This window comes from Mizuhopecten yessoensis, unplaced genomic scaffold (genome assembly GCF_002113885.1).
Source record: "Mizuhopecten yessoensis strain PY_sf001 unplaced genomic scaffold, ASM211388v2 scaffold6215, whole genome shotgun sequence".
NCBI lineage: Eukaryota > Metazoa > Mollusca > Bivalvia > Pectinida > Pectinidae > Mizuhopecten > Mizuhopecten yessoensis.
The window spans coordinates 39,396-52,577 of record NW_018406438.1 but is presented as its reverse complement, the minus strand read 5'-3'; the positions used below and the strand labels follow the sequence as shown (position 1 = coordinate 52,577).

The 13,182-nt window shown below is 43.9% G+C and overlaps 1 protein-coding gene across 3 annotated transcripts in view; it reads right to left on the bottom strand.

Moving 5' to 3' along the window:
• LOC110451851 (mdm2-binding protein-like) overlaps positions 1–13,182 on the bottom strand; it is a 44,719-nt gene that overhangs the window by 28,073 nt on the left and 3,464 nt on the right. For all 3 annotated transcript variants that reach the window (XM_021500061.1, XM_021500062.1, XM_021500063.1), the window contains exons 3-6: positions 6,819–6,901; positions 6,284–6,342; positions 1,878–1,926; positions 422–656 (exon numbers count right to left, since the gene is read on the bottom strand). In XM_021500061.1, the coding sequence (XP_021355736.1) occupies positions 422–656; positions 1,878–1,926; positions 6,284–6,342; positions 6,819–6,901 (426 nt within the window). The remainder of the gene's footprint in view (positions 1–421; positions 657–1,877; positions 1,927–6,283; positions 6,343–6,818; positions 6,902–13,182) is intronic.

Sequence of the window (13,182 nt, the reverse complement as noted above, 5' to 3'; positions counted from 1 at the left end):
ACTTAATGGTATTGACCATAATGACACTTAATGGTATTGACCATAATGACACTTAATGGTACTGACCATAATGACACTTAATGGTATTGACCATAATGATACTTAATGGTATTGATCATGACCATAATGATCAAGAAGTTTATGCCATTAACAATAAGCAGTGGGATTTATAGTGCTATATATATATATATATGTTTGCTTGTTTGTTGAAAATTTCACATCCCAGAAACAGCTAAGGTCATTAATGGTGTCCATTGGTGACTGAGCCTCTCATGGGGCCACTTTACAACAAGTGACATCTCATTTGAACACGTTAGCATGTTACCCCATGTAATCACACTATTACTATTCTGACAACACACTGACTAGAATAGCTGACATGTGAATTTAGACATTATCAGATAACAGAAAAAACACTTGCTGTTTTGTCGATCACCGAGACTTTTCCTCGCCATACGTCCTCCTGGTTATTTTCAAAATCCTCAAAACACCCCACTGCCTTGGCTTTTACGAAGTCACACAGTTGTCTGTGACTGTCGGCTAGCAGTGGGTCAAGGTCACACAGCAGGGCTGGATGTATCACCGTGGTAACAGATGCATTATACCACTCTTTCAGATGTCCCAGGGCACCGCACAATGACAGCAAACTCTCAGCGCTGGAAAAGATTCAGAAATTATAAAAAAAGGTTTTCTCTAATTTTAAGTATATGAACAAATAACATCTAATATTTCATTTATTTACTGAGCAGACGTGAGGGGAGAAAATTATAGTATGAAGGAACTGCTGTAGAGGCCAGACATAATAGGATAACAGAAGTACCTTGTGCACTGTAGTTAACTCCAGTGCACATCAGTATGAACTCCACTTGTGCACTACAGTGTGAACTCCACTTGTGCACATCAGTGTGAACTCCACTTGTGCACTACAGTGTTAACTCCACTTGTGCACATCAGTGTGAACTCCACTTGTGCACATCAGTGTGAACTCCAATGCACTACAGAGTTAACTCCAGTGCACTACAGTGTTAACTCCAGTGCACTCCAGTGTTAACTCCAGTGCACTCCAGTGTTAACTCCAGTGCACTACAGTGTGAACTCCAGTGCACTACAGTGTTAACTCCAGTGTGAACTCCAGTGCACTACAGTGTTAACGCCAATACACTACAGTGTTAACTCCAGTGCACTCCAGTGTTAACTCCAGTGCACTACAGTGTTAACTCAAGTACACAAGCTTGTTAACTGGGGTTCACTATTCTTGTTAACTCCAGTGCACTAGGCTACCAAGTTAAGTTTGCTCCCAACTGTACGGCCTCATTGTGGATTTAGAATAAGTTGTAATATTCATAATCTTGAATAAATGAAGTACACAAATATGAAATTTAAAATTCATTCGATACTCAAGTAGTTTAGAAGATATGGCATTTTCATGACAAAATGTGAGAATTTCGTCTGTTGTGCGCTATTTGGTTGAAAATTGACCATTTTGAAGGAAATTAACTAAACACTTCAATTTTTGACAGCCTCTGCATGCAACAAACAATTAAATATTTGACATACTTAAACACTGTCATACAAGTGTTCATTCCTAGAAAGGAATTTTTGTTTGTCGCATGCGAATTGTCCAAAAACACCATATTTTGGCTATTTCTACAAAGCAATGCAATTTTGTTGCTATGGTAGGGCATCTACACATGCACGTTGGAAAAAATCAGCACTAAGAAAGATAGCCCCAATTAAACAAATTGAATAAGATGTTTCTAACAGAAACTGTTCATTAATTTCAAATTGAAGTTTTTACTTTTTATGAGGCCAAAAATGACCCCTTTTCGCTTAAAGTGCTTTAGTCATTGTTTTATGTGTTAAGAATGTACCCCTACCTTCCCTGGAGTTCATGGGGAAACTCTATAATGATGTCAACCAAAGTTCCTGAAAACGAAAAATAATAGTTTATTGTAGTGTATGGAAATAACAAACAGTTCAGCTGATCCCCAAATAGATAACTGTAGGTGTAATTTACATTATAACGTAAATGGCTTAGCAGGTGAACAAAGTAGCAGTATATAATCTGTACTAATATAAGTTAATACAGGTATACGTAATTGCTGATAGGAACTTGGAACTGCTGTTTCACCATCTGAAACAGAACAGGTGAAGAACCTATAAGAGCTTATTTTGTGTTTAAACATGCTAGGTTTTTCATGATGTGCAGCAGAAACTAGATTTGACATCCTCTGGTACAGGTAATAACATACTCTGGTACAGGTAATCACATTCAATGGTACAGGTAATCAAATGGTCTGATACAGGTAATCACATACTCTGGTACAGGTAATCACATTCACTGGTACAGGTAATCACATGCTCTGGTACAGGTAATCACATGGTCTAGTACAGGTAATTTCTCACTTTGGTACAGGTAATCACATGGTCTGGTACAGGTAATCACATACTCTAGTACAGGTAATCACATGCTCTGGTACAGGTAATCACATACTCTGGTACAGGTTATCACATACTCTGGTACAGGAAATCACATGGTCTGGTACAGGTAATCACATACTCTGTTACAGGTAATCACATACTCTGGTACAGGTAATCACTCACTTTGGTACAGGTAATCACATACTCTGGTACATGTAATCACATACTCTGGGATACTCTGGTACAGGTAATCACATCCTCTGGTACAGGTTATCTCATACTCTGGTACAGGTAATCACATGGTCTGGTACAAGTAATCACATGGTCTGGTACAGGTAATCACATACTCTGTTACAGGTAATAACATACTCTGGTACAGGTAATCACATGGTCTGGGACAGGTAATCATACACTTTGGTACAGGTAATCACATGGTCTGGTACAAGTAATCACATGGTCTGGTACAGGTAATCACATACTCTGTTACAGGTAATAACATACTCTGGTACAGGTAATCACATGGTCTGGTACAGGAAATCACATACTCTGGTACAGGTAATCACATCCTCTGGTACAGGTTATCTCATACTCTGGTACAGGTAATCACATGGTCTGGTACGTATACAGGTAATCACATACTCTGGTACAGGTAATCATATACTCTGGTACAGGTAATCACATGGTCTGGTACGTATACAGGTAATCACATACGCTGGTACAGGTAATCACATGGTCTGGTACAGGAAATCACATACTCTGGTACAGGTAATCACATCCTCTGGTACAGGTTATGACATCCCCTGGTACAGGTAATCCCATACTCTGGTACAGGTAATCACATACTCTGGTACATGTAATCACATACTCTGGGATACTCTGGTACAGGTAATCACATCCTCTGGTACAGGTTATCACATATTCTGGTACAGGTAATCACATACTCTGGTACAGGTAATCACATGGTCTGGTACAGGTAATCATACACTTTGGTACAGGTAATCACATGGTCTGGTACAGGTAATCACATACTCTGGTACAGGTAATCACATACTCCGATACAGGAAATCACATGGTCTGGTACAGGTAATCACATACTCTGGTACAGGTAATCACATACTCTGGTACAGGTAATCACATGCTCTGGTACAGGTAATCACATGGTCTGGTACAGGTAATCACATGCTCTGGTACAGGTAATCACATACTCTGGTACAGGTAATCACATGGTCTGGTACAGGTAATCACATACTCTGGTACAGGTAATCACATACTCTGGTACAGGTAATCACATACTCTGGTACAGGTAATCACATACTCTGGTACAGGTAATCACATGGTCTGGTACAGGTAATCACATACTCTGGTACAGGTAATCACATACTCTGGTACAGGTAATCACATACTCTGGTACAGGTAATCACATACTCTGGTACAGGTAATCACATGGTCTGGTACAGGTAATCACACTCTGGTACAGGTAACCACATGGTCTGGTACAGGTAATGACATACTCTGGTACAGGTAATCACATACTCTGGTACAGGTAATCACATACTCTGGTACAGGTAATCACATACCCTGGTACAGGTAATCATATGGTCTGGTACAGGTAATCACATACTCCGGTACAGGTAATGACATACTCTGGTACAGGTAATCACATGGTCTGGTACAGGTAATCATATGGTCTGGTACAGGAAATCACATACTCTGGGATACTCTGGTACAGGTAATAACATGGCCTGGTACAGGTAATCTCATGGTCTGGTACAGCTGATACAGGTAATCACATCGTCTGGTAGGGGTAATCACATCCTCTGGTACAGGTAATCGCATACTCTGGTACAGGTAATCACATACTCTGGTACAGGTAATCACAGTCGTCATCATAGAGCAGCAGAAGTCATACAGAGTAATTACCACTTAAACATTAACAATGGTGTTTTGTTGTACCCTAAAATCGCGATAATAAGCCTGATCTGAAAATACGTCTTGGATTACTAAGTCAATGGCTGACAATGTAAATTGACATGCTTTTTGTAAAGAGGGCCTGTATCACTCACTTGGATATTTAAGCAATCATGGCAATATTTGATTTAAAGTGGTACAGCAAATAACATCCAAGGGATAGGGCCAGTCCCTAGAGCAAGCCCTAGCAGCATCTGTGTATCAAAACCTACAATAATATAAGACTCTTTCCCTCGGGATTAACAAATTTGGCAAAATCCTCGGCAGAGCCTCGGGTTTTACCAAATTTGAAAACCCCTCAGGTGAAATTCCCCTATCCCACACCCCTGGGCATGAAAGAGTATTTTTCTTTCATTCCAACCACCAGAATAAGCCAAGAAACCATGAAAATGCATCTGGACTTGCCACCATTTTGAAAATATCAATTTCCCCCTGAGCTTTTTAGACAAAAATGAATCAGCCAGCCAGATTAAGCATATCCCATATTTGCGAATAATGTATGGGCAGAAAGAATAATCACATCTTTCTAACGTGTTCGGTAAATATATCGTAAAAGGTTTCAATTTCATCACATTGCCTTTTCAGCATTGCGGCATCGGAGAGTTCCAAATTTGTGACGTCACGTCATTGTTGAGTCATTGTGATGTCAAATCACGTAAAATGGGGTGTAAGATAGAAATTTTCTACACCCCTTTCTTACTCTGGACAGCTCTATCTTAAACACAGGCAAATGAGAGAATTGTATTTATACTGTTATAGGATAGGAATCTCAAATGTTTCCCTGTTATGACCCACGGACTACATCCTTATGGATGGGAGCAGACCCTAAGGCAGACTCTGGTAGCATAATTGTGTTTGTATCTTTATGCCCAGCAATTGTACACACTGTTGTATCAACCCTTTCCAAGTTATGACTCAGAAACTAAGTCCCTAGGGGTGTGGTCAGACACCAGGGTAAATTATAATATCATGGTTGTGTTGATGTCTTTATGCCTAGAAATTGTATTTATGGTAATGAGGTGGGGATCTTGACCATTTCCAAGTTATGACCCAGGACTAAGTATCCATGGGTTGGGCCAGACACTCAGGGCCAATAATGGAACTGCATCTATATTAATCTCTTTATATTCAGCAACAGGAACATATGGTTATAGGGTAAGTGTTAATAGGGAGTTAGACCACCCAAGGTCAAACATGTGGTCAGTGTATGTCTGACCGCCTAAGGTCAGGAGTGTTTCCCAAAACACAGCACCCCACATCAGTCATACTGAGTTCCCACAGTGTCCAGATGTGGCTGGACATAACAGTATCTTATTACGCTGACCATTTCCTGGGCTGCTGTTGATGTTTTTGTGAAAACCATGTGAACTGACCAGATAGGGTCAGTCCTAGTGTGGCCTGAGAAGAGAAGAACCTCAGACACTCAGGTCATACTATGTTATATGTGTTGTCTTAATTATCAATATTTAGACTAAGTGATGTAGTTTTTGGTTGGTTATTTGTTGTTAGAGCAGCATTTAGGGTTATTAATGTATAACTTATATGGAGCCTGCATTTGGAAATGATGATTTATTTACCTGTCACTTCTATGTCAGTGACAATTAACCCATGACTTGATATTTACCTGTGACTTGTTATCTACCCACGACTTGATATTTACCTGTGACTTGTTTTTAACCTGTGACTTGTTATTTACCTGTGACTTGTTATTTACCTGTGAGTTGTTATTTACCTCTGACTTGTTATTTACCTCTGTCTTGTTATTTACCTGTTACTTGTTATTTACCTGTGACTTGTTATTTACCTGTTACTTGTTATTTACCTGTGACTTGTTATTTACCTGTTACTTGTTATTTACCTGTTACTTGTTATTTACCTCTGTCTTGTTATTTACCTGTTACTTGCAAAGTGTCTGTGATCTGGAACAACTTTTCACTAAGACTAACACCATTCCTGAAAATACATATTTTTCAATGCAATCAGATCAGAAGATTAAATAATAAAACATGTAAATGTAGTTTTCTGGCAGACTTGGCATGGTAAAGTCAATCTAATCTGAACCTCCCTAGGGGGCATAATATTTCATTCAGAATATGCAAGTACAGATGTATTGCAAATAATTTAATCAAACAGGTTTAATTTACTTAGGAATATATACTGTGGTAAAAAGTTTTAACGTTTATAGGCAGACTTTGGTAGAGTTGCATAACATAACAAGAATGTGTAGCAGAGTTTTTTGTAATCTTTAATTTAACTTACGGTAATAAAATGTACAGGATTTAGACTCTGTGAATGACTAAATCTGTCACCAACGAAATACAACCACAGAATGTTGATTATTCTGCTCTGAGATATAAAACATTTGGACTGAGGCCATCATTAGGATTGAGCTCAAGGTCATCAGATGACCCTTTATGTTAGACACTTACTGTGCATTGTCGGTCAGCGGCAGTGACGAGGAATTACACTGGTCAATCTCGATCCACTGTACAGGCGTGTCACTGCACATCAGCTGTAAGTTAAGTACCGGTGTAGTATGGTCATATGAACCACTCACCCCATGGTGAACCACTCACCCCATAGTGAACCACTCTCCCCATGGTAAACCACTCTCCCCATGGTGAACCACTCTCCCCATGGTAAACCACTCTCCCCATGGTGAACCACTCTCCCAATAGTGAACCACTCTCCCCATGGTGAACCACTCTCCCAATGGTGAACCACTCACTCCATGGTGAACCACTCTCCCCATGGTGAACCACTCACCCCATAGTGAACCACTCTCCCCATGGTGAACCACTCTCCCAATGGTGAACCACTCACCCCAGGGTGAACCACTCTCCCCATGGTGAACCACTCACCCCATGGTGAACCACTCACCCCATGGTGAACCACTCACCCCATGGTGAACCACTCACCCCATGGTGAACCACTCTCCCCATGGTGAACCACTCACCCCATGGTGAACCACTCACCCCATGGTGAACCACTCTCCCCATGGTGAACCACTCACCCCATGGTGAACCACTCACCCCATGGTGAACCACTCTCCCCATGGTGAACCACTCACCCCATGGTGAACCACTCACCCCATGGTGAACCACTCTCCCCATGGTGAACCACTCACCCCATGGTGAACCACTCACCCCATGGTGAACCACTCTCCCCATGGTGAACCACTCACCCCATGGTGAACCACTCACCCCATGGTGAACCACTCTCCCCATGGTGAACCACTCACCCCATGGTGAACCACTCACCCCATGGTGAACCACTCTCCCCATGGTGAACCACTCACCCCATGGTGAACCACTCACCCCATGGTGAACCACTCTCCCCATGGTGAACCACTCACCCCATGGTGAACCACTCTCCCCATGGTGAACCACTCTCCCCATGGTGAACCACTCACCCCATGGTGAACCACTCTCCCCATGGTGAACCACTCACCCCATGGTGAACCACTCTCCCCATGGTGAACCACTCACCCCATGGTGAACCACTCTCCCCATGGTGAACCACTCACCCCATGGTGAACCACTCTCCCCATGGTGAACCACTCACCCCATGGTGAACCACTCTCCCCATGGTGAACCACTCACCCCATGGTGAACCACTCTCCCCATGGTGAACCACTCACCCCATGGTGAACCACTCTCCCCATGGTGAACCACTCACCCCATGGTGAACCACTCTCCCCATGGTGAACCACTCACCCCATGGTGAACCACTCACCCCATGGTGAACCACTCACCCCATGGTGAACCACTCTCCCCATGGTGAACCACTCACCCCATGGTGAACCACTCACCCCATGGTGAACCACTCACCCCATGGTGAACCACTCACCCCATGGTGAACCACTCACCCCATGGTGAACCACTCACCCCATGGTGAACCACTCACCCCATGGTGAACCACTCACCCCATGGTGAACCACTCACCCCATGGTGAACCACTCACCCCATGGTGAACCACTCACCCCATGGTGAACCACTCACCCCATGGTGAACCACTCACCCCATGGTGAACCACTCACCCCATGGTGAACCACTCACCCCATGGTGAACCACTCACCCCATGGTGAACCACTCACCCCATGGTGAACCACTCACCCCATGGTGAACCACTCACCCCATGGTGAACCACTCACCCCATGGTGAACCACTCACCCCATGGTGAACCACTCACCCCATGGTGAACCACTCACCCCATGGTGAACCACTCACCCCATGGTGAACCACTCACCCCATGGTGAACCACTCACCCCATGGTGAACCACTCACCCCATGGTGAACCACTCACCCCATGGTGAACCACTCTCCCCATGGTGAACCACTCACCCCATGGTGAACCACTCACCCCATGGTGAACCACTCACCCCATGGTGAACCACTCTCCCCATGGTGAACCACTCTCCCCATGGTGAACCACTCTCCCCATGGTGAACCACTCTCCCCATGGTAAACCACTCTCCCCATGGTGAACCACTCACTCCATGGTGAACCACTCTCCCCATGGTGAACCACTCTTCCAATGGTGAACCACTCTCCCCATGGTAAACCACTCTCCCATGGTGAACCACTCACCCAATGGTGAACCACTCACCCCATGGTGAACCACTCACTCCATGGTGAACCACTCTCCTCATGGTGAACCACTCACCCCATGGTGAACCACTCACCCCATGGTGAACCACTCTCCCCATGGTGAACCACTCTCCCCATGGTGAACCACTCTCCCCATGGTGAACCACTCTCCCCATGGTGAACCACTCTCCCCATGGTGAACCACTCTCCCCATGGTGAACCACTCTCCCCATGGTGAACCACTCTCCCCATGGTGAACCACTCTCCCCATGGTGAACCACTCTCCCCATGGTGAACCACTCTCCCCATGGTGAACCACTCTCCCCATGGTGAACCACTCTCCCCATGGTGAACCACTCTCCCCATGGTGAACCACTCTCCCCATGGTGAACCACTCTCCCCATGGTGAACCACTCTCCCCATGGTGAACCACTCTCCCCATGGTGAACCACTCTCCCCATGGTGAACCACTCTCCCCATGGTGAACCACTCTCCCCATGGTGAACCACTCACCCCATGGTGAACCACTCACCCCATGGTGAACCACTCACCCCATGGTGAACCACTCTCCCCATGGTGAACCACTCTCCCCATGGTGAACCACTCACCCCATGGTGAACCACTCTCCCCATGGTGAACCACTCTCCCCATGGTGAACCACTCTCCTTATGGTGAACCACTCACCCCATGGTGAACCACTCACTCCATGGTGAACCACTCACTCCATGGTGAACCACTCTCCCCATGGTGAACCACTCACCCCATGGTGAACCACTCTCCCCATGGTGAACCACTCTCCTTATGGTGAACCACTCACCCCATGGTGAACCACTCACCCCATGGTGAACCACTCACCCCATGGTCAAATGAAGGCTACCCATGGTGAACCACTCTCCCTATGGTGAACCACTCACCCCATGGTGAACCACTCATCCCATGGTGAACCCCTCTCCCCATGGTGAACCACTCTCCCCATGGTAAACCACTCTCCCCATGGTGAACCACTCACTCCATGGTGAACCACTCTCCCCATGGTAAACCACTCTCCCAATGGTGAACCACTCTCCCCATGGTGAACCACTCGCCCCATGGTGAACCACTCATCCCATGGTGAACCCCTCTCCCCATGGTGAACCACTCTCCCCATGGTGAACCACTCTCCTTATGGTGAATCACTCTCCTTATGGTGAACCACTCACCCCATGGTGAACCACTCCCCCCATGGTGAACCACTCTCCCCATGGTGAACCCCTCTCCCCATGGTGAACCACTCTCCTTATGGTGAACCACTCACCCCATGGTGAACCACTCACCCCATGGTCAAATGAAGGCTACCCATGGTGAACCACTCTCCCTATGGTGAACCACTCTCCCCATGGTGAACCACTCTCCCCATGGTGAACCACTCATCCCATGGTGTACCACTCACCCCATGGTGAACCACTCATCCCATGGTGAACCGCTCTCCCCATGGTGAACCACTCTCCCCATGGTAAACCACTCTCCCAATGGTGAACCACTCTCCCCATGGTGAACCACTCTCCTTATGGTGAACCACTCACCCCATGGTGAACCACTCCCCCCATGGTGAACCACTCATCCCATGGTGAACCGCTCTCCCCATGGTGAACCACTCTCCTTATGGTGAACCACTCTCCTTATGGTGAACCACTCTCCCCATGGTGAACCACTCTCCTTATGGTGAACCACTCACCCCATGGTGAACCACTCCCCCCATGGTGAACCACTCTCCCCATGGTGAACCCCTCTCCCCATGGTGAACCACTCTCCCCATGGTGAACCACCCTCCTTATGGTCAATCACTCTCCTTATGGTGAACCACTCACCCCATGGTGAACCACTCTCCCCATGGTGAACCACTCACCCCATGGTGAACCACTCACCCCATGGTCAAATGAAGGCTACCATCATTTCTTTTCTGACCGACTTTTTTGCATTTTTTTTTAAAATTTACTTCAATGTGTTGTGCTATATACATGAAGTTATTGAACAACAACAAAAACATAATGGTGAAATGAAATGAAGGGTTTCACCCTATTTTTTTCTATCTGATTTTTGAAACCAAATCTGTTTTAGTTAACAGCAGTTAACAGTTTGTGATGAAAATCACAAAAATTAAGACCCTGGATAGAAAATTTAGGGTGGGGCAGGGGTGCTTCATTTATGATGAAATGAAGGGTTTCCAGCTTTTATTTTGTATTTTACTTTTTTGAACCAGTTCTGTTTTAGTTAATATCAGTTTGATGTTCTCAATATGAAAATCACAAAAAAATAAGACTTGGGTAGGGAAATTAAGGTTGGGGCGGGGGGGCCTTCCCTTCACCATAATGGTGAAATAATAGCCTGACCCAACTAATACAGTTTAACATCCACCATGCGTTGATTTATTTCCTAATATAGCTGACGTTTGAGGAACTAAACCAGTTTAGTGATAGAAGGAGTTAACATTTATTGACTGGTAAAGTATTAACCTAAACTGAAACGTTAACAGTCACACAGATGTATCTCACACTTAATACTTTCTCGTCATGTGTCATGACGGAAGTACTTGCATAAGCCAGGAAACTGAATAAAAACATACACGAAATCTGTGTGCAATACGAAGAAATTTAAAAGTTGTAGAAGTTCTCTTCAATATAAAGTTAAATACAAGGTAAGTAAATTAAACAGAGTGAATGGTTTAGTTTTTCATCTGTAAAATATTCCTTGCCAAATTTCATATTATGATAAATGACGAAAACAAAAATTGATCTGTAGATCTCCTCAGGTTTGAATTGGGGTTCACTTCGCCATACGGCAATGGTGAAATGAAGGGTTTTCAGCTTGCTTTTTTTTATTTCACCTTTTTGAACCAAATCTGTTTTAGTTAATATCAGTATGATGTCCTGAATATAAAGGGGCCGGTAGTCCCCTGAAGAGAAATTTAGGGTGGGGCAGGGAGAGGGGGCTTCACAAGGGTTTCAGCATATTTTTTTAATTTTAATTTTTTAAACAAAATCTGTTTAAATTAACATCAGTTTGATGTCCTGAATATGAAAATCACAAAAATTGAGTCTCTACCTTAGCCCTTTAGACCGAATGTGATTAATGTGCAAGATAACAAGGACACTTCCTGTATTAGGCCATAATAAATTAATTGCTAGATTCTCATCCAAATTCTTTTCAAAATTGGGGGGGGGGGGGCGAATTTTATTTTTTATTTTTTATTTTTCCTAAAATTTCAAATGGTTGCAAATGTGTTAAAATAGTGCAATAAAGGCGCATGGTCAGTGTACATTTATCTTTATTTTTTGTTAATAACAACTTTGAGTATGCAGTATACACATTGAACACCATTTCACTGTTCAGCCCACATATATATCTGTACTAACTTTTGGTATGAATACACACCACATTACTTTTTCACATGTCGTCCTCTTTTAATTACAGTCACCTTGCCATTGGTCAAACAGTTCTGGCATATGGGGTAGTTTTCCTCAGATGTAGCCACATTGTCATCTGTGCCACAATGGAAGCATACTGCTTCGAAACCAGCAGAGAAATAGGCCAGTTCAACTGGCCCATCACATGTCAGATTTTTTCTTACAAACACTGATTTTAACACATTTTCTTGTTCGGTTTCTACATCAGCAAAATCAGAACCACACGTGTACGACAAATCGCCCAACATAGTTTGCAATTCCTTTCTTTTCTTTCCTCTTACAACATGCTTGCAGTAGAGAACACGAGGCTTGTCACATTCAGAACAGTATATCACCATTTCAACATTTTAAGCAGTTTGGGCGGTGGGTGAGAATGGCATACCACGCCCAGGACCTGGCTTGTGTCCTAGTGAGGGCCTGTGCTTTTCACTAGTTTCGTGTCCATATAACTGATCAAAGGACTTGTACTTGTCACCAGTATCAGGTTCTGGGTCTGGCAGAAAGTGAAGACCTTCAAAAGTATCTGCAGGTAAGTTTGGTCGTTTACAAAGAGTGCAGGTTGCCTTCCCACACTTTTTGACACAGAACATATAATGCCTGATTTTGCAGTGTGAGGAAAGAAAAGAATGGAATTGTTTCCGTATTTGTACTGATAAATCCAACTTTCTGATCGTGTAACCAGTCGATTATATCATTGTACATTCTCAGTTTGTCATTTACGACGTTCCCATGCTTTGCCGGTAGATGTGTTGCTTTAGAAA